This window comes from Trachurus trachurus (genome assembly GCF_905171665.1).
Source record: "Trachurus trachurus genome assembly, chromosome: 5".
Lineage (NCBI taxonomy): Eukaryota > Metazoa > Chordata > Actinopteri > Carangiformes > Carangidae > Trachurus > Trachurus trachurus.
The window spans coordinates 11,779,031-11,802,329 of record NC_139896.1 but is presented as its reverse complement, the minus strand read 5'-3'; the positions used below and the strand labels follow the sequence as shown (position 1 = coordinate 11,802,329).

Below are 23,299 nucleotides of genomic sequence, written 5' to 3'. Positions count from 1 at the left end.
GTTGTGGAGGAACTGTTGCGGAACTGTTAGAAGCAGAGTAATCAAAACAGGGGGCTCTCTAGTCTACTTGACACCTCGAGCTGTCACGTTACAGGGTCTCATGCTCAAGTTGGTTAGTATGTGTGTGTTTGCACACCTGTTTGTGGGGGTTTGGTCATATGTGCACGTGGATCCTTTACATTTCTGTAACTCTAAAGTGTGTCAGCTTCCGTCATCCTGTCACCTCAGGTGAGGTGACCGATGGAGGGCTGCACATATCCTTTAGCACGTTGACACATCTCTCACACCAAATATAACTACACACACCTCTGTCGCCATAAATAACAGCACTCATACACCTTATCACATACTATAAAAAGCTGGGCAATGACTGACTAAACACAATGGCATGCCCGGCTCCTCAGTGTAACTCTCCAAACCAAAGCTCTTTCCAGACACTCACATTGTTGTGCCTCGCCAAAACAGAATTTGGATGCAGTTATTTCTTACCCAAAAAGGACAGGCCACTGATAGCACTACACTGTCAAGGCCTGTGCATCTCTGTCTGTCTTTATAAGGATGGGACAAAGCCGTTCTCATAAAAGAGCCAGGCGTTTCAGATAGCAAGCAAATATAAAGACAAAATGGTGTTTGAGAGGAAAACTGCATGGGCTAAGATGATGAAAGGAACAAGGAAGAACGGGACCCACGTGGGACAGACCGGGAGAAATATGAACCCATGGGTTGAAACCTGACTTCATCATATTAAAAGAAATGTGATCATCATGGTGAGAAGACGAGCAACTACTTCGTCCAGGACACCTAATACTGTAAATCAACTCAGCATGCATGCAGAAGGCATACAGTCACAGCCTCAGTTGACTGCTACCCAGATAAATATTAATCCTTGGAAAAAGCTGGCGCACGTGCAAAAACATAATACGGTAATATAAGGCCCTAAGACAGCGTACAGTTACTGCAACTCAAGAGGTTTGGTAGTACTGACTGACCTCAAGTCCATGGACTCTTTGACACACACACACACACACACTGTGCCACACACATGGATATGCACCTGAAAGTTAGAAAGTCTATTCATTGTGACAGGAAGAGGAGAAGCTCGGGGCTAGCAGGCACGAGTCGTGTGCTACTGTGGCACTCTGCTGACTGACTTGACTCTGCTGTTCACTCTGCTTGCAGGGCAGGCTGCATCTGAACTCAGCATCTCAGTGTAAGGAACGTAAACATAAATATAAACACATTGGAAATAAGTCTTTCTCTGGGCTTGTGTTGGATCAACATGTGTTAATTTGTGTTGATTTATCCCTTATTGAACCCGCTTTATATGGTAACTTTATAAAACTGAGGCACTAAAAATATATAATTTATCTTTATTTAGAGCAAATACACAAAGAACCATTTCAATGATTAATGTATTGGAAGACAAATATAGCCCAATTACTGCAAAAAACTATAAGCAGATCATCAATGATTTGTGTAGTTAATGCAGCCACCCACTACTATCATAATGCAGGATGACTCACCTCTAGTGTGATGAAGTTTTTTGTGGCATTTCAGTGGGGCAGCAAAAGATGACTGGGATGACACATAAAGCTTCACTATAGCCCCCAGGTAGGAAAAGAGTGAGGTGATTTATAGTGCGGTCTGTGATGAAATGCATGGTGTGTTTACTGTGTGTGTGTGGGCAGAGATGTTGGCAGCCGATACGGAGCCGAGTGGGCTGTGTTCGCAGCAGTGCAGCGTGTTTCTGTGCCACAGACAGCTCTGCACTGCAGTGCTTGTGTGTGCACGTGAGGAAGAGCGCACATGTCAGAGGATTACAGAGGAACCCATCCATATCCCCCTCTGAAGACCCCCCCCCACCCCCATCCCCCATCCCCCCTCCCTCAGACAAAATCTACACCCCTTGCTGCACTAATGCAGACCTCATTTCTATCCCTTTGTCAAGTGAACATCCAGACCTCAATCTTCCCCTAAATGGCAGCATTTATCCCCCATAATAACACTTCATCCTCTCAAACCAGTGGCATACACAGTAGTCAGATGTGATGTAGACAACATTCAGTCAACTACAGCTGATACGTAAAGAAGGAAACTTTGCTGGACACAATTTGATCTCGTCATGTAGCCTACTTTTTCCTCCCAGTGTTTCTCCACTGCTGTACCTCAACTGACCCCAGTTCAGTTAAAATTTAAATACCCTCGCTCTGTCTCTCATTCTCCTAAACTAGAGCCCTGTACCTGGATAGTGATCAGTGCAGGTGATAGATGAGCAGGGTGGTGGAGAGGTTGCAGAGACTGCTGGGGTTTGAGGTGGTAGTGCCTGGGGAGGGTTTTCTGAGTGGGTGCTGATGGGTAAGCCTGGCCTGACTGAAGGGCACCTGAGGTGAGAAAAAGGAGAAAGCTAAATGGTGAAGCCTGCAAGAGTGCTGAAGCTTCTTGAACTTAACACTGCCATAAAAAAGTGCACACTTGCATGTAGAATATATAGACACACAGTCCCCCCCCCCCCCCCCCGTTTGTCATTATGATTCATGGGCTAGACAAATAACAAGTGTTTTGGGAAAGCACAAGAATAAACTGCAACCAGATTACAACTTGGCCACTTCTGTTACAAGATTTACAGGAAAATTTGTTATCACAGAAAGAAAAATAAGTAACAACCAAGGTTCTTCAAGGCCCTTGTGGTTACATCTAAATCAAACACCAAGCAAGGGCCGACCTACATTGTGACATTGAACTGGTAGGCTATGTGCACAAATGGGGGTGGTATGTCACCTGAATTTTAAAAAGGGATACTTCACCCAAAATAGATAATTCAACAATTTTCCTCTCACCGTCATGCCAACGAAGGGTTCAAAACGCTTTTGGAGTTCCAGGGGTGGGGTGGGGAGTGGGTCCAGCTGGCAACGGATTTTCATATAATGGCGCAATATCAAAAAGTTGTTTGGAAAAAATGTATTTGATCTCTGTTTTTAGCCTTGTTGTAGCAGTAGCTCCCAGTGGCTACGTGAGATGTTCTTCCATGTTTACATCATACATCCAATGGTTTACAGCGACAAACGAACATCTCGCAGCAAATCTCGTGGATCTCGTGTAGCCACTGGGAGATACTACTTTTACAACAAGGCTAAAAACAGAGATAATACATTTTTTACGAACAACTTTTTCATGTCGCGACCTCAGGACACTTGGGTCAGTACTGACAAGCGGTATGGAGGTATTTGGATGTTTCATAGTGTGTGTTTTGGACGATTCAAAATTGAGCACTATCGGCGGCCATTATATGGAAATCTGTTGCCAGCCAGACCCCCCCGAAACTCCAAAAGCGTTTTGCTCTCCGAAACTCCGAAAGTTCTCCAAACCCTTCCTTGGCATGACGGTGAGGAGAAATTTGGTGAATTACTGATTTTGGGTGAAGTATCCCTTTAATATAACAATATAAGAAGCTTGCACTCTTTATTGAGGCCACACAAACCTCTTCTTTTAGTTCCTCTCTGACTAGCCCTCTACCACTGTAAACACCAAAACATTTTAAGTTTCTGCACTTATTATCAATTCATTACTCAATATCATTAGTATTGAATAATAGTGCTAAGTAAGGCATATGGCATCACAGGCTACAGAAATAACTCACTCAAATTGGCTCCACATGATATAGGCTATTACATGTACATTATTAGACTTGGACACACAGGTGAAACTCAAACAGAGGGTTATATGCATGTGATTCAGAATCAGACCCACAGTCTTTCCCCCTATTGACGTCTTTGTGAGGCGTTTATCTCAGCCATAAAACAGGGCATCCCGACTTTCTCTCGAATCCATCTGCAATGTCCCACTCACAGAGCCAGGATGATATCTGGCATCCAGATGCTTTCCTCACTGGCTGCCGGTGTTTAGTTACAACATAATAGAACAGCGGCTCACTTTAACACCCTAGTAGGGACGTTTGCAGAACAGCTACACATAGGATACAGTAGCAGGCCGCTATATCTGATCTGGGATGCTGGCTGAACACTGCAGTCCACACTGGATTTACGTAACTCTAATTTGACCTGGCCTAGTGACACCACACCTGAGACAGGGACAGAGACAGAGTGAGACGGTGGTATGGGTAGAGAATAAAACCCAGAGGGAAGACACCGGAAAGACTGATGGCAGAAAATAAAACACCAGAACATTCGCTGAGCGAGAAGACAGCCAAGTGAGGATTAAGTGGGGTCTTGTCCTACCCGAAGATGAACACTTCCGGCTTAGTGTGTTGAAGGACGACTCCCTGTGGGCTCCGTCCACCTGCAAAACATGCAGAATCACATGAAGACCATGAGAGTTATGACTGTCATATGTTGCTAAACAAAGGTCAACAGGATTAAACACATACTCAGGCACAAACAAAAACCAAAACCCCAAAATAGAAATGGCTGTTTCTATGCCACTGACCTCTTCCACCCTGACAGACAGCGTTTCACCATAAAGGAGTTGCTAAAGTGCTCTTCTCCAGAGGCCAAACCCCAAAACTGCACTCTCAATGAGTCAGTAACAGATTAGAAATTCACTCTGCCAAACTCTCACATGCCCAGTGGGAAGGGAACAGTATGTTCCCCAAACACAGCAGCACACATAAATGAATAAATGTGTCAAACAAGGCATAAAAGGTGCCCGTGTGTGCATGATGTACACACACACACACACACACACACACTGAGTGCAGTCACGCACAAGAATTTCAGAAAAATGTGATAACTACTAACAAGATGCAGCACATTAATGGGAACCCCCTGAAGTGGTAATTCTCTGTTCAGGATGTGCACGTGAAAATGCAGCTGGAGACTCCACAGAGAGAAAATAGGTCCTACGAGGGCAGAAATAGATAATAGAAGACCAGAGTGGACAAAGCAGCACCCCAATTCTATTACAGAGCAGGAAAATAAATCCTCATAATACAGAGATGTGAGAGAGAGAGGTTAAAAGTGTGCAGAGACACCGGAGGGATCAGACGCCAGATGGACACAGATATGGATTGTGAGTGAACTGGCAGCGCCAACAAGTGCTTCGACAGTCCACTGACAGAGGTTAAATATAAACTCAGTAATCCCTCAACAAAGGGGGCACTTAATGAGTCGGCCTGGATGGTAGGATGTGAGGTAGAGGGAGGAATGTAGCTGGAAACAGGCCAGGGTTGTGCCACGGCAACTCATCAAGTGGAACGACTTCATACTTATCGTCCTCTCAATGACAAATACCACACTCTCGTTCTCTACGCCCAACTGGTTTCCCTGGCACAGGCCGACCTATGGAGGCCGAGGAAACCATGCCTCTCCTCCCAAACTGGGCCCAGAGCTTCTACAAAGGCAAATTAAGATGGCGAGGAGATTATCATATGAAGTCTCAGGATTAAAACTCGTCACACTTTCCACGGCTGGGAGATGGTGACTAACTGGCAAGGTCCAGTCACGTAGCAGAGCGCTCGCTCGCCCCGACAGTCACCCTGCTGGATCAGGGTAAGTACCTGAATTATTCAGTAAGGTCAAAGAAGTGCAGCTGGCTCCAGGCCTACGCCACGCTTTGATACTTAGGCCTCAAATGAGGCGCCAGTGGGGTGTTACTTTCTCTCCACACCACATCCCTGATATGGTTTCATCTTATGCATATCCATGTCAAGTGTCTCTTTCTCCAGTGCTCATTGGGCCAACTACTCGTCGTCTCAGTGTGACCTCATACACTTGGAAGTCAAGGATGTGTCCATGTGTCTGTGATAATAAAAAGTAGGCTACATCCTACACAGTACACAAAATCACAAATCAGCCTGGATACATTAAAACCATGTCATTAAAAAAGCACCCTGTTTGGTTTTTTCAAGCTAAAGCCCCTAAATCCCAGTTAGCACAATGCCAGAAAAAATGGCAGTGTGTATGAGCATGTGTAATAAGAGCTCTCACATCAGACCTCCGGGAGATTAACAGGGGCTGAATGACTGAGTGCAAGAATCTGCATGCCATTAAAGCAAGCAGACAGAGGGACATGCAAGCCGAAGCCCTACTGCAGCTCCAGTAAGGCAACAGAATAAGACGAGACACCACAAAGAAGACAAGAACTGCTGCGATGCCGCCTGACATTATGTGAAACTGGCAATAAGAAAGGTCAAATTTTGTTATGCAAAAATACAAATGACTGTGCCATCTCTTTAAATATTTAAAAGTGCATACAAGTCAATGCCTAACCTGCCAAGCACGCTCACGCTGTGTGCTTTGTTACCAAGCACAAATTCATCTTCCCAAAACAGAAACCCTGCAATAGCATAGGTATCATTTTAATGGGAACAGCATTTACTGCCTCTTTTCTCAGGTAAAAGTACCATCCCTTCTCTTCTATTTTAATCGCCATTTTATGTTTTAGAGTGTGTTTCTAATTGGTCTGTTAACCAGGACTAACTGCCAACAGCCTGACAGGTTGTTTGCCTTTGTTTTTCATAGTCGGTTTCAGCCAGAGGCTAAACAGAGCCCTACTGATACAAATAAACAACACACACACCACCACTGCTTTTAAAGAGTTAACTTTGTTTACCTTTTACTCTCCACCTCGGCATATGACCTCACCGGGGGTTATGCCAAAGAGGAAAAGAGCCACAGCAGGTTGGTAATCATTTTTAAATAAGCTTCATTTGCTCACTTATGATGTTGATTATTAAAGACTTGTTCAATAGAAAACAAAATGTTGTGATCTTAAAAAGCCATTGATTATTTATATTTCTCTTTTTTGACATTGACTCTGTATGTCTCTCTGTATTCAATCATTATCACGTATAGGCTACATACGATTAAACATTTTACAGTGAAGAAAGAAATTGTGCAACAGAAAATGAGAAGTGCCTGTGAAATATGTATTCCTAAAAATTTATTTTCAGTCAGAAGACAGCTTGTCATCGTTCATGCAACCACCTGGCTTAAGTTTCCAGTGACAGAGCACTATCACAGCAAGGGGGGAGGTCAGCCCAGCCCGTCAGAAGCCACTTGCGTGAGGGGGAATCCTCTCCATATCCAGTGTTATGTAAGTGCTAAAGAATAGTCCTAGCCATAAGAGGAGATCCCGGGGCTTTCAAAGGTCTCATGTGATGGGAGTATGTTCTCTAGCTGAGGTGAATTTTCATTTTTTTTTTTAACTCCAGGATCCAAATTCAGCCTCTGTAAAAGCCACATGTAGCTAGTTTGTCATTTGAAACCCATTTAGTAGTAGTTACCCAACTTTTTAAAAACAATATCTGTAGTAAGAATATGCCGGTATGCAATAAAAGCTTGTCTAGTGCTGATGAAACAGTTTGTCAATGAGTTGATTTAAAAAATAAAAAACAAAAACTGCTAGCTTGGGTTTAACTGTTTAAAAGTAATTTTGTGAGCAAACTTTACAAACATTTAGTTTTCAGTCCCTGCGTGCAATGTGAAAACTTGCTGCTTTACTCGGTTTTGTGTGATTGTAATCTAATTTGTTTACATTTAGGGCTTTTCTTCTGACAAAAAGGTGTTTTGCCTTTGTTGTGTTAGGCACTGGGAAATTGTAATGGATGAACAGGTACCATAGTAGTAAAATTCAGATTGTGATACAGACACTGATGATCCTCTGACAACAAAATAGAGTCTCATGTGAGTCCAGTAAAGACGTTATGTTTTAAAGACAAAGCCAAAGGTTCAAACAACAAATAGCTCTCGCTCACACGTAAACAGTCTCTCCTCAATAAACAGTGTTTGACTTTGTATAACCACGCTCTGCCTGTTTGATAACCGTATTAATGTGTCTGTCTCTTCACGCAGCCCCTAGCACTAATTTAGACGGCAGCAGACTGCTCTTTAAAAAGCACCGAGCCGTTGATGCTAACGTTATTCACAGCACCGTTAACACTGGGTGACTGTGGTCGATTCTGTTTCTCTTTCAACGACATCGCATTTCAACCGAGCCACCTGTCACCCTATCTCAAAGGATAGTCGTGGTAAAGTACAGTTTAATTCTCTAAAAAATAAAAATGTGGTTGCAATATAAAAGTGTAATTTTCTTTAATTACCTCTTCTTCCACCTCCGCTTTTCGGCTTTTCAGTTGCCCACTTCGTTTTCAAGTGTGCATCTTCCGGTGTCGGTCGAGGACGCTGATTGGTCCGCTGTTGCGGAAGTAGCTGTTTGGATGTCATAGCAACAGCGGGGTGGTGTTGAGGGAGGGGGCTCATAATACATCCATGAGGGGGGCTGCTCAATACATCCATGGGGCTGCTGAACATGGATCTCTAGACTTCTACTGACTGACACGAGTGGATTTGGCAGTGTTGTACTTTTATAGTGATTTAGACAAAATAAGACGTAAATATGTTTTCAGTAATATACACTTTGGTATTTTCCTTTGTTTTCTGACATTTCACACATAAAATTAAAGTATAAATAAGGGGCTTAACAACAGCTTTTCAAATGAGGTCTTTCCTCAAGACCAAAAGATGGAGAGTGGAAGCTAATTATGGAGGCCCATAATTCCAATAAATTGAATTATGTACCTAAATGTGTAGTCAAGTTGCAGCTTTTGAGCGACAGGGAGGCCTGGGGCCTCTGGGAGTTATCTCTTCAGCTTTGATGTGGAACTTAATGAAGTAAATTTGCAACAAGCAAACTGCTCTTTAGTACAACCTGAAGGCCTATTTACCTTATTTAGTACTGCATCCTGTAGCCTACCTCTTACAAACAATAAAATAACGCATTGTTAATTTAATGATTCTTCTCTATTAAATTTGTAATTCAAAATGTATGATGTACCTAACAGCCCCCAACATTGTGATAAGGTCACTAGCTCTACCTGGACCATTTTTTTTTACTTTTACTACTTTACATTTTTGTTATAAATAAAGTTTAAAGCTTTTAAATATAGCTATATATGTTATTCATCACAGCATGACATCTGTGCAAAGCAATGGGAAAAATAACTTTCTTTTTGCAGTACAAAATGGTTGATTGGGTGTGATTACATGTTTTGTGAGAAAACGAAAAAGAAAATGCAATCATGCCCACAATAGGTGAAGAGCAGGGTTATATAACAGGTCATGAACCTGAGTCTGCAGGGAGAGAGTGGGACGCACAAGCAGCCGGGCTCCAGACAGATATCAATAGACAAATGTTTCAGAGGGACACTCAATCCTGCCAGTAGGTTTTTCAGAATGTGTGTGTGTGTGTGTGTGTGTGTGTGTGTGTGTGTGTGTGTGTGTGTGTGTGTGTGTGTGTGTGTGTGTGTGTGTGTGTGTGTGTGTGTGTGTGTGTGTGTGTGTGTGTGTGTGTGTGTGTGTGTGTGTGTGTGTCTAGGGGTGGGGGGGTCCTGAAGAACTGGCTCTTAGCTGACCCAGCCGTACAGTATTTCTCTCTTCGACGTATTACTCAGCTTCTATTTTCAATTTCCTCATTTATTAGGCCTTTGACAGATGGTGGGAAAGCCACAGATGCACCACCCTTGTGAGGAAAAACATACACATGCCCAAATACACACTGACAATGATTCTCATTCACACCCCAGAAGCAGGATGGCAAACACAACAATACTGTCATTGGAAAGTGTGACTGCTTGGCTGACACATGTCGGCATGGAACATTTTGTAACCTAAATAATTAACCTCTGTGACCTCTGTGACTCAAGGGGGAAAGTATATGAAATTGCAGAAGCGTTAGACCTGGTGAATGTGATGCGTGTGAGTTTTCAGACTTCGGAGGTTCACAAAGAGACAGCGCGTAAACTGTGGACTGGTCTGGTGCACCTGTGAGTGTCAGTCTCCAGTGGATCTCCAGTGATGTCAGTGATCTTCATCTGGTTTGGAGCATGCAGTGCAGGGGGTCAGTAAACTGTATGTACCCTCTCTGAACTACTTCCCGTATGTGAGAGGCAGTGAAAACAAGAATTAAGCTGTTGGAAAAGAACCAGCATGCACAGTCTACTTAGATTACTACATTTTTCAAGTTGCTTATCCTATAATTTACAGGCAGGATGAGTTTAATAGGTAAAACATTGTGATGATATCTGAAGCTAAAGTCTCAATTTCATTCCAAAAGGACTCAAAGTGCAGTAACACTGTGCAGTGGAGAGAACAAAAGAGCAATGATTGCAGTCTTTACTCAGTTGCAGCTTCGATTTAATGACGGAGTTCATCGCCCAGGCATTTGTAAAGGTCAGCGCAGTGCAGAGGACGAACAACGGCAATCTGAACGACAACATCTACACTGATTAACACAGAGAAGTGAGCCTCCCCAGTCCCCACTGTCCTTGGAGCTTGTTCAAGGAACAGTGAGTGGGTTTTCTAGTTTCTACTCAGTCTGAGAAGACAATGCCTCCTTTTTGTCTCAAAGGACAAAAGCGAGGTCATACTCCGTTCCCTTAGACAACCTTTCCTTGTCACATTTGGACTGTATGCATCATGGTGGGTTATGTCACAAGAGCTCCACAACAAAACCATCTTAGAAAAATGCTGGCATGCTTCTCCTCTGTGGGCCAGATCTCTCCAGTTTAGAGACAAGCGTCTTTGAGTTACTCAACAGCCAATGAATATCATTTGCCGTGTTCTCTATGATGACAGAAACGCGTCGAGCCACATTCATTTGCATGTTACATGAGACGTGCAATTTGTATTCTTGTGTCAACAACTGAGCTCGTTCATCATCATGTTTGGCGACCCGGTGACGATGACAGTGGCTGGAGGCGTCCAAAAGCAGAGGATGCCAGGAGACCTCTGATGAATTTCTGAACATGCTGTGCATAGTAAAAAAGTGTCAACAGGGTTAGGGTTAGGGTTAGGGTTAGGTGGGGTTAGGTATTTAAGTGCATATGAAACACTGTTTATGGAGCATTTTCACAGCAGACCCTTTGATCAGTCGAAGTGAAAAAGGCAGAGGTGTAAATAAAAAGTGCAAACATTGATTAAGGGATAGTGTTAGGGTCATTTAAGTGTTCATAGTCTGTCATGGCATTGACGTACAATAGGGCCCTGGGACCAGTTCATATCATAGACTGTAAAAAACAAGTGCAGTTACTATTGTTATTAATATCAACTGTGCTTTCCTGCTCTGACAAGTCAAAATGTCTGCCGTGAAAATAGTTCTTTATAACAGATGCATGATAAAATAGTCAAATAATCTGATTCAACCGATAATGTTACATACGGTAAACAGAGGGTGACATTAATATCTTTAATATAGAAGGTGTTGATCGCAACAATAACGCCACCAACAATTACCATCTACTTTGTCATTTCACCGACTAACTAAACAGATTCTTTGTTTAGTGATATGGTCGTCAACTTTACTCTCATTCTCAAAATTGTTTCGGGCTGCAGCAGTCTGCTGTTGCTGACTGCAATGTATGGCTCTAAAGCAGCTGACCAAACCAGTACTGGGCTAACCAGTATTGATCCATCAGCCTGTGGCATTGCGATTATAACTACCTCACAATATTGTTAATCTTTCTACTCTATAAAAGGTATTAATATAGGTTGGGAAAAGTCTCCATATGGTCTGGTAGTATTACATCAACCACTCTACTACTTGGAGCTCAGGCTGTTATGCAAATAGGGCAGAAACAGGGGTAAAGTTTGCTGGGTAGAAGTCACCACTGCTCCAGTTATGCAAGCCTTTAAGCAGTGCCAAATTGACTAGGACGTCTATGGGAGCTGCTTGGAAGTGGAACTAGACTGAATAGAGTTTTGATTAATTAGAGCAAAAACATCCTCTTCCCGCGTCCCCATCCATCCAGCCCGTTCTCTCGACTTCTCTCCACCTGTGGGCTCCATTCAACCACCAAACTGAATTGGTTCAGAGCTTGACTGGCATCTTCATGCATTCTTTGTGGCTCTCCAAGAGCAGCAGGAACAAAGGTACCAAGAAACCAAACTACCGCAGTGGAAACACAAAGTGCAAGCCACAATGAAAGGGAAAGCAATGGAGAGGTCTTACATAATTAGCGTCACAGGATATTACCAGACAATAAATAAAAAGCAGAATGTTCATCAGATCGGATGTTTTTTAAGCCACTGGGGTGAGTTAAAGTTCACAAATGATGAGGGCTATATTATAGCCTGAACCCTAACCCCCTTAAACACATACACATTCGGTTTTACAAGCAGCAGACATACAATAAGACTTAATATAAGATTAATTTAAAATATAAGATACCTTGAAATAAAATGATCAACAAACTCATAGCTCATCCCCCATAACTGCATGTGCAAGCATCTGTTGAGACAAACTTTATTTTGCATTGTGTCAAATGAACATGGCTTTGGACACATTCAATGATAAATAAACATTACCATTACAAAACAGCACCATTACAAAACAGCACCACTGTGTTGTTTCTACACAAACAAGGTGAACTAGTCATCTAATGTGTCAGGAAGTTCTATTATTACTGCAGATTTCTATCAGGCCGGTGTCCAAATTAGTCCCATTACAATTTCTTAGTTCCCTTGTTTTCTCTTCCTATCATTGTGGGCTTTTCTTGGCAACTGTCAGTCTGTGGACACTGAACACACTCTTACACACAGTTACCCTGCAGCGCTAGAACATATTGCACCTTTTCCGTCCCCTGCTCTCCATCTCCTGTGTTGTTAGTTCTCTGAACCACTTTCTGTCTGTTCATTATCAATGCCCTACTGATTAGCACATCACTACAGAGAGCCGGTCGGCCATTCATTCAGGTTTGAATGAGAATGACGCAAATCCCTGACCTGTTTGGTGCCCCGTGGCCTGGACCTGCTCTCTTGGACCGTGGCTCTCCTGCCTCTACACGCCGTGGGCTGGCATTCAGACAGGTTAGAACAGCTGAGAGAGGGCCAGAACCCCCAAATGTACCGTAGGAGGTCCCATAAACATCCCGCAGCCCCGCTGAGGCTCTCCTGGCACGAACTGGTGTCTGATGTGACCTAAATATGCAACACAAGTGGTGTTTGTTGCATAATTACTTATTTTGTGCCAAGGTTTTTTTCAGCTAGACCTGACTGGAAACCACTGAACCAAACTCTACTCTTCAGGGCTTGTTGTCGTCATCTCATGCTGCAGTTTTCTTCATCTCTCTGTGGCTGCAGATCTTTAGGAGTTTTGTTGGCATTATATTAAACTCCCATAGCCTACATCTATTACATGGGATGTTGTTATGATGCTGTGTAAAGCCAAACTGTTTGTAAAAATGTTCTATTGCCTACTTGCTTTGCCTTGCCTATCATCACTTCAATGTAAGTGAAGTAAACAGAACATTTATAACATATAGCCTATAGTTCAAAGACATTGGCATTCAATATCATTAAATATAAATATCATGCATGGCTATGTTTGCTTTGTTTTATAAATATGAATAGAGGAGTAAATTTAAAACAAACACTTTTGTTTAAAACAATTTATTCATGCGAGGAAAGCAGCTGCGTTGTGTAGTTAATATTACACCACAACGTCTCTGATTATACGCAGTTCTTCGTTCACCCTTGTAAATAGCGGTCAGTACGGCAGCTGAACCTCCGCATGCATATAAAAGCGTAACCTTCGTCTGCCGAAACCCGGGATCGAACCAGGGACCTTTAGATCTTCAGTCTAACGCTCTCCCAACTGAGCTATTTCGGCACGATACATATCACTATGGCAACGGACACTAAGTTAGTGATTCCGGTGTTCTGAGTGTGGTTTCCGTTCCTCGCTTGAGCTTCTGCCCTGCCACCTACTGCCCGGTAAGTGTAACCACATGTTATCTATCCATCTATCTATCTATCTATCGCCCGTTCGTTCTTTCTTCGCTCCTGAAGTCACAGTAGTGACTGTAAATAATGACATTTTTAGCGAGCAACTTGCATCAAAATTGAATAAATTTATAATAGCCTAAAATACTAATACCCATGAAATTAATCCTTATATTTGAAAATCTGGAAATAAATGTAGGTTAGCCTATTTATTTATTTACAGTATTATATTTTTTATTTTCTATTCCATAGTTATTTATTTCAACAGACTTTGGTATTTGTGTATGTGTGCGTGAGATTTAGGTTACATGATGCCATAACTTGTCATTTATAACCTCGTGTGTTTTTAAAAGTATCCACTTTTCTGCCGAAACCCGGGATCGAACCAGGGACCTTTAGATCTTCAGTCTAACGCTCTCCCAACTGAGCTATTTCGGCTTGTGAAAATAATATTATGCTATTTCTGAATCTACCACCAGAGGGACCCCTGTGTGGTCCTATGGGTCTATGTGGTATTGTGTCTCTGTATATTCTACTTAAAATACTATAAATGAATAAAGGGTAACCCAGATTAAAATAAATTGAGGTAACTAAAGGTACAATAAATAAAGTCCAATATAATACATTGTGCATACAAAATATGACAACACCTTAAATTAACACCATAAACAGTAATGCAAACATATTCAGAGCTTCACCTCTGAGGGATCAATAATGAACCAGAAACGCACAGAAATCACAAACAAATACCCTACAATGTCATTTTTATATTCTTCATTATTAGCAACAAATGTTTGAGCCATTTTAAACTTGTTTCTTTTGTAGGAGGTGGGAAATTAAGATCTCTTTATGTGTGAGTAATATTCACAGACACAGCAGCACTGGATGTGAACTGCTCGTCACATGTAACATCAATATCTATAGTTGTTTGGAACAGAAAATTACAGTGAACTAGATTTTTCATGAGCTGAAATATATCTCATGAACACCAAATGCTGCCATAAATACAGGCAGCAGGGAGTCCACAATGAAAGAGGTCATCATCAGGGATGCTGAGGCCTTTACAGATGCACTTGTTGCAGATGTTGAATGGAGAAGAAGCGACATACACCTCTAATGCACTTCAAGATGTTTACTTCACAGCAGGGCTTCCTGCTTCCTCTCAGTACTACATGTTCCATTTTCCCATTCAGCTTGTGCAATACACAAGAAAGCCATGCATGCAAAAAAAAAAAAAAAAAACATGCACCAGAACATTTGGTCCTCACAGCAACAACACACTGAGTGATCTGCAGCTATTGTACATTTATGCAAAAGAACATTTTGAATTAAATTGTAAAAATGTAAGTTACTACTCTAGTAATGCAACCATTATCTCTGACATATCAAAATGTGATATTTTGTCAACTTTATTAAATCTTTAAGCTGACACTGAGATGTGTGGCACCAGAACGACCCCATGTTGAGCTCCAGTCTCAGAGCATTTTGCTTAGTACATCAGTTCTTTAAATTCCTTGGAGTAAGCAATTTATGTCAGCAAACACCTTACATGAACTCTTCCAGCACACTGTGTGCATATCTGATAATGTTGGCGACAGGATGCTGGTCTGACAGCTCTGCTGCACGTGTGTCCTTAGTGCTTATCACCCTGTTCTCCTGCTATCACTGTGATGAGATTGTGTTTTTTTTGTAGCCTACATCAAAATGCATAAATGTTTTTTCAGTTTGCACAGACAGTATGTGGTTATTCGCTGTGTTGTCACTGATGAGTCATATGTGGAAAGCATAATTACTGTGTTCACCAAGAGTGTACAAGTCAAGTACATGATGTCTCAATAGCCTACCTTAAAAGCTGACCCCATGTCTGCCGAAACCCGGGATCGAACCAGGGACCTTTAGATCTATTTCGGCGTTGCATGCACCTCGTCCTCTGTCAACATCAGAGGGCGCCGTTGAGTCGTGGTCCATCGTCAATACTGTAATGCATCTACATAAACATCTTCTTGACACCCAAACATGTTTGGGATTTAAATATTGTTGTATTTCTATCAATATTTATATCAAAATGCAAAAACAAACAAAAAAAAACATCATGTTCTCATGTTCTAGGTTTAAGTGCTGCTGAATTTCTTTGGCCTGCAGGCTTCATCCCACATACATGACCTTCTTTTTCCTATACTGCAGAGGTCTGGGGCGCCTCACACCCACGCAACACGAGGCCCACGCAAAGTTTTTAAACAGCATGCTGGCAGCTTTTGAACCAGCAGCATGCACAGTGTAACTCACTGGGAGGAGCATGACATGAACCAGTGCCAGGTAAGGGGTCAGTGCCTGCCCACTGAGGGCACCCATACTGAAAACACGGACCATCCCACTGAAATAACAAAAGAACATGGATGATCAGAGCAGATACAGCTAGTTCAGTGGTTAAGTTAGATTTTTTTTTTTACCACACAAACAGTGACAGAACAATGCTAAAATTAACACATACCAATAGCCAACACCAACCGCCTACTCACTATATAATTGGCTGCATTCTGATTGTTTTAAGTGAGCACATGCACAGTCGACTGTATCCTGCAAAAAAAAACACTCTTCAACACATACCACAGAATACTGTTCTTATTCAGGAAGATGCTATTTGCACCCAGTTATCTGTAGCCACCAATACTAATTGAATAGCTAGCCTACTGTGGCTATACACTCAGGTGCAAGCAGAAACTCCTTTTATTTATTGCAATAATTTATGGTTGAACTCTGGAGGATGTGATGTTCTCAAGCTCAGTCATATATCTATATGGACAGAGTTATATATACTTGTACTTTTATTTGTTTATTTTCACAGGGGCAGTGCACATTAATTAACATAACTGTAAATGTGTCAGTATTAGCTAAGTTGCTAGTTTTAAACTGTGGTCCACTATGGTTTTTGTGTTTATCTCTCTATGTATTGTTGTTAATGTCTAGTGCTTTTCGCTACCTCTGCAAAACAAATTTCCCTCTGTGGGATAATAACGCTGATCTGGAATGAACTGAACTGAGGTGTTAACTGCCGGCCTGTAGAAAAACAACACAACAAAATATCATTACATGCATTAGCTACATATTGTATACAAATTACATGTTATATGACTAAAATACTCTCTAAATCTTTGTCATCCTGTTTTTACTACAACACGTTTCCTACAAAGTCAAATTCCTTGTGAGAAAAAATGTAATTATAGCAGCTTCACCCAAGGTTAGGGATTACCACACTTTTTAGCACAGACAAACCCAGGGAATTAACGCTGGCCCCGGGCTCCTCTGTACCTTTCTGTAATTGATACAAGCCTCAGAGCAAACGAGTGTGTATGAATTCTTAAGTTGTGTGCAGAGAGTAAAAGGAGAACATTTTAGACCTTGATATTTCATATTTATTGATATAATTCAACTTTGCATGGTGGTACATTCACATAAAACAACACCATGAAGAAACCCTAGAAAGATAGCATATTCTTGGTGTACATACAGTAAAATATATAGGCTATTTATTTATTTTCATGTGTTTACATTCAGGAACACATCAAGTGTGTGCATGTGTGAAAGAAATCACATGGTCTTAACTGAGCCTCGGTGTGAGAACGGCTTTAGAGAAGTGAACACACAAGCAGGTACAACAAAGTCAACAGCAAACACTAGTCCTATTAATAATCCCACCGACCTGTCAGGGCTCGGCTGTAGAGACAGTCACTTGTGTGTGTTGGCTGGATACTAAGGTTGAGTTGACCCATGGGACCTGATGTCTTTGTGCTGACAGAGACGAGCCAGCTGCAACTGAAACACCTCTCTAATCTAGAAAAGTCAGTTTATTACCACATACAGACCAACTGACTGGTACTGTGGACTTCACATAGCTTATAGTACATTCAGATCTCATCAATATTTACACGTCATTTACATGAGCGATATTTCAAAAGAGGACTGCATGAGTTAAGCATGTAAAACCGAGCCACAGGGACACCTCCAATATAATGCAATCCTGAAAAATACGATCAATACTATTGATTGTAACCAGTTTCTTTTATTCAGAGTGTGTCCGAGAGGTGTTTACTGAGAAGTTATTTGTCAAATTATAGTTTTTGGTTTTGCATTGGACTGCATTATATCAAAAAATGTGCCTGTTATTGTCATCCCAACTAGCTACTTCAGCCAGTTGATTACCCATGGATCTTTTAACACTTGATAAATCATGAGATAAAATGTCAAAGTCAGTTAGACATCTTGGAAAATACATTTAATCACTTTCTTTCCAATAGTCAGAGAAGGAGATTGAAACCACGCCCATGTCGCCCATAAAAATATGAAACTATAACCAGCAGCAGGTTAGCTTAGCTTAGTTTAGACTGTGCACGGGGGGAAACAGATAAAAATCCATCTATTAATACCTGTGAAATCTTCCCCCTCTATCTAATTTGTTCATCATATTCAAAGTGTAAAACTATTCTTTTTTTTCCTATTACTAATTTTGTTTAGGCAAGCTAGCTGTTCCCTCTGTTTCCAATGTTCGTGCTAAGTAAAGCTAATAAGCAAATGTTCATATTTCCTCTGCCTGCAGTAAATGCAAAACACCAACAAGATATTACGCCGTTTTATATAAACCGGGGGCGTAAAAGAGTTGCATTTATATCACAGAGCTTTGCAAGATTTTATTTAAACACTGAACATTTGAATATATAATATCTAAAGCTAAATCAAAACTGAATTTCATATTTCACACTTTAATTGTCTTTAGATGTTTGCCTCATCTGCTCTCTGTAGAAAACTCCCTCACCTTTTCATGGTGGGCCTTCACTGTCTTGCTTTTTGTGCATGTTCCCTTTTTTTTTGATCAGACTACACAAGATACCATCGAGCCAAACTTCCAGAGCAGAATTAAGGCAGAGACAATATTAAGTACATTCAAAACAGTGTGTTTGAAGTATATCAACATTTTTCAAAACTGCCTTGGAGCCTTCGAGGAGCAGGAGGCAGGTCAGATCGTCCGCAGGCCGAACACATTCTTTGGACATCAGCACCACTGTGATAATGATCTATCATACAACTCCATATGTAAACAGATTTCAGCATCGAACAGAGTGCAAATTATATACACATGTGTTTGTTGTTGTATGATCTCATTCACCTGCAATGGCTGTTTCCACTACAGTGATGACTGCATCTTAACTTCTCCTTCTGCCTGAGGTGAAAGTTAGCTGTGTTTAGCATGGGCTTGCTGCTGCTGCTGGTGGTTACATTTAAACATCTCCCAGAGGTGGAAATGTGTTTTTCACATTTCTTACACCGGCTTCACACACCACTGAGTTTCCTAATGAAACAACTCATGATTGCAAGTAATGTAAGTCTCACAGGGCCTCTGCCAGGCAACGGTCAGTACCTTCACTTGCTTCCAGCCGCACCTGCCGGCTGGTTTTTCTGTTTTCCACCCAGGAGTTGTGTATGACAGTGCCCCCTGGCGAAGGGTCCACCTGCAGCAGGGACACCACCCTCTTTTTAACCTTAGCACGGAGGGCGCGGCGCAGCTTCTGACGGGTGAAAGCGTAAAGCAGAGGGTGGGAGACGGTGGTGCCGTAGGCCAGGGCGAGGAACCAGAGGCGCAGGCTGACGAGGGCGTCGGTGGGACCAATGCCGAGGATCAGCACGTTGGTCACAGAGAGCGGCGCCCAGCAGCCGAGGAAGGTGGTGATGATGATGAGGGACATCCTGAACACCCGCCTCTGGCGCTCTCGCCTGTCCCTGTGTCGTCGCACCGCTCTCCGCAGGGCGATGATGGCCGACACGGAGGCCTGAACGCCCATGGTGGCGGGCACAGGGGTGGCCGCCGCGCCCGTGTCGGAGATGACCAGCGGGGCGGATGAAGACAAGGCAGGGGGGGAGGTCGCTGTAGGGGTTGGGGAAGGGGAAGGAATGAGGGGCGGGTGGCTGAGTTGTTTGGTACCATCTGTGGTGCACTGCTCCCCTCCTGCCTCCCCGCCGTCGACCGTCCTCGGCGCTGATTTCTTCTTTTTCTGTCTCTTGTGCTGCCCGCTGCTGCAGGAGGGCCCCCTGAACCGCTGGTTCTTCTTCATGTGGGAGCCGATGCGGATGTTTAAAGCCCTCAGTATTCTGGAGTAGGTGAACAGCATGACTGCCACGGTGGTGAAGAAGATCGGTATCTGCAGGATCAGATGGTAGTACATCCCCCGCCCTGTGTGAAAGCCCTGCCCGCCAACGCACAGCAGTGTCCGGTTACGCCACGCTGGCACCACTGTGGCACCGCCGCCGCCGTATGAGGACAAAGGCCGGGGCGACACCTGACCTTTCTCATTTGATCTTTCCTCACCGGACCACTGCTCCTCCAAGAAGGGAATAAAAAACACAGCCACCGAGGTGACCCAAACAGCGACCAGAAGCAGCGCCGCTCTCCGCGTGGTGAGCAGCCTGTTGGCCGGCCGCACTGAAATGTCATATCTGTCCAGGCTGATGACCAGGATGTTGATGGCCGTGGCGATGCTGGCGAAGGTGACGCAGGCTTCGTGGAAGCAGCAGATCAGGGCCAGGTTCGGTCCGGGAGGCAGCAGCACGACCACGAGAGTGAGGGGCAGACACAGCACGCACACGGCCACATCCAGCACGTGCAGGTTGACGGTCACCATATTGCTCACCGAGTCCACTAAATTGGATTGAGAACAGTAGAGCACGAGCACGGTCAGGTTGCTGCTGAAACCCAACACCAGCTCCAGCATGAGGAAGGCCGTGAGCGACACCTGGAAGCCCAGCGAGTACGGCACGTACGAGGACGCAGGGCCGCTGGACAAGCCCCCTCCTCCTCCTCCCTGCTCCTGGGGGACGCCCATCCCCTCCAGGCCGGCCGCCGTCCCCGCCCAGTCTGCCGAGGCCGGGCCGAAGGTGTAGCTGTCAGTCTCCATGACGACTTCTCAGTCCTCTTCATATATTTTATCTGTCACGCCGTTGATGAGCTCCCATGATGCACCAGGCTGAGCCTCCATGATACAAATATGAATAACAGCTTGATGACAGCACTGGGGAGACAGGAACACAATGCAGACAAATGAGAAATGGACTCAGGAGGAGAGAATCAAAACACATTATTCTCTCTCATAGCAGTCAGACATCTGTGAAACAGAGATCTATCTATCTATCTATCTATCTATCTATCTATCTATCTATCTATCTATCTATCTATCTATCTATCTATCTATCTATCTATCTATCTATCTATCTATATCTATCTATCTATCTATCTATCTATCATAGATATATCTATCCATCTTTAAACAGTCTAAAAATGCTTTTATCTATTACAGCAGTTTTAAAGGGATAGTTCAACATTTTGGCAAATTGGCCCATTGCCATAATCCCTATAGTTTTAGGAATAGGTTTGTTACCTTTAATTGTCGGTGCAAGCTATTTTTAGAACGGTGGAGCAGACGCTACAGAGGCTAATGGGATTTCTTGGTTTCCCTCATCAAACTTATCAAATACACAATCCAACAACTCCAAAACGCTCTTGTGGACAAGTTGTGACCTGCACATTCACCACGCTATGAGATGATAACAGAACGTTACCAGACAGAGTTGTTTTAGAGGCAAATGCAGAGACTGCTTGCCGAAAAACTGCCCCCGACGGGAACGTGCATCAGCGGTTTTGCATGAATTTTCCTCGAAAACAACTCTGTCTCGTAACGTTCCATTATTATTTCATAGTGTGGTGAATGTGCAGGTCACAACTTGTCCATAAGAGCGTTTTGGAGTTGTTGGATTGTGTAGGTATGATGAGGGAAACCAAGAAATCCCATTAGCCTCCGTAGCGTAGCTCTGAGCAGCTCGTGGCTCTGTTCCGCCGTTCTAAAAACAGCTTGCACCGACAATTAAAGGTAATAAACCTACTGCTAAAACTACAGGGGCTACGGCAATGGGCCAATTTGCCAAAATGTTGAACTATCCCTTTACAGTAACAGGTGTTGCATTATGCATCATTCCAGCCTTCAATCTGTCTCCTATCAGTATCTCTGATTACCTGAGACCTGCAGCACACATGCTGTCAGAACCACAGGCCGCCACAATATCCCTAAAGTGTGCTGCTGGGGCTCAGGGGAATGGGCAAATTGAATGAACCTAAGTAATCAGACCCGTAGGCAATCAACTGCATGCCCTCTCAGTGGATCAGTAAAAAAAAAAAAAAAACTCAAGTCAGCATCTTACAAAAAACTGGTCGTGATCTCTGACACATGATTTATTTAAACTACGTCCACTGTTTACGACCATTTTTCTCAGTGGCTTTCTCACTTCTGTCACATCAGAAACATCATTCTCACAACTTTCAGAGCCGATCTCAGAACAGTTAATCTTCCTTTCACACATATTTCCGACTTCCATCATGTCCCCTTGTTATACATTTCTCGTTGTGTTGATGCATTACTCATCAGCTCACTTTGATATAGTTCTGCATTACATCAGTGTTTTCAACTAAAGCGCTTTAAACTTTCTTCGTATTTGTTTAAAAGAGCACACAACAAGCAACCGGCAAACCCACTGACAAACAGCTGGAGGGAGGAAAGATGCAGAAAATGTTTGAGGAATAAACAGACAGTCGGACTTTATGATACTTTCTAAAACGAGTGCTCGTCCTGCTAGTTTACAAATCTGAATTAATTGGGTTCATGGTAAATTAAAATTGAGTCTTTTAAATCATGCACTCTCAATCCAAGCTAAAAAGGCGGAGCATGTCAATATTGACAAACGTTTCAGTATTTATATCTTTGCTATGCTGCTTCTTGCTCATGTGATCAGGTTACTGGCAACACGGCAGTTAAACATGACAGATCCACAGTAATACTGCAGAGTGACGGGCTGTGAGGGCTGAGTCCCCCATTTGGCCACATTAAGTGTGAATTACAGAAATAACCATAGTGAAAATCAAGTGTCTAATTGTGCATGGTTTCTGAGGCAGTTCTCCGCAAAGTGCCAAGCTCACACTTTAATGTTCGGAGCAATGGAGGGAAGTAGAGTCTTCCAGGAAACTGAAAATATGGCGTCTTCTCACCTAAAGAAAACTCTTATTATAAGTTGTTTTGTGCTGTTTTGTGCTGTTTTATGCGGGTGGTGCTTGGTTTGTAGGTGGGCAGCACCAGGGTTTTTCATTGACATCAATAACTTCATAAAACGAAACAAAAAAAACACTCTGTCATCTGTTAATCTATATCGTAAAAGCTCAGTTTGGACTTGACAGATGATGATGATGAGGGGAAAAAAGAGCCACTCTGTCCAATTATAAAGTCCTGACTTCACTTTGATATCTGAATCAGTGGGTGAAGGTGTTATCCAGAGCTGCACCACTCACTGATGACTTGTATCATGTTTTTTTCTTTTTTGTTCTAGCTGTTTGACACAGCTTGTTGGGACTGGTTACACACACACACACACACACACACACACACACACACACACACACACACACACACACACACACACACACACAGCATTTCCCTGTTGCAGTGACAACCACATGATTAAAGGCAGTGTGTAAA

At 42.9% G+C, this 23,299-nt stretch overlaps 2 protein-coding genes across 2 annotated transcripts; both read right to left on the bottom strand.

Annotated features, from left to right (window-relative positions):
• Nucleotides 1-2,214: 2,214 nt before the first annotated feature.
• On the bottom strand, nucleotides 2,215-15,701 carry LOC310985638 (uncharacterized protein; the record flags this gene model as incomplete). Its single annotated transcript, XM_083971257.1, has 4 exons — nucleotides 2,215-2,381; nucleotides 4,236-4,296; nucleotides 12,735-12,803; nucleotides 15,591-15,701. 4 exons carry the CDS (start codon nucleotides 15,699-15,701, stop codon nucleotides 2,215-2,217), a joined length of 408 nt encoding a protein of 135 aa, XP_083827383.1.
• Nucleotides 15,702-19,114: 3,413 nt separating this feature from the next.
• Nucleotides 19,115-20,677, bottom strand: LOC310986587 (G-protein coupled receptor 22-like; the record flags this gene model as incomplete). Its single annotated transcript, XM_083972546.1, has 1 exon — nucleotides 19,115-20,677. The coding sequence occupies one exon, from the start codon at nucleotides 20,675-20,677 to the stop codon at nucleotides 19,115-19,117; it is 1,563 nt and encodes a 520-aa protein (XP_083828672.1).
• Between the last annotated feature and the right edge of the window lie 2,622 nt (nucleotides 20,678-23,299).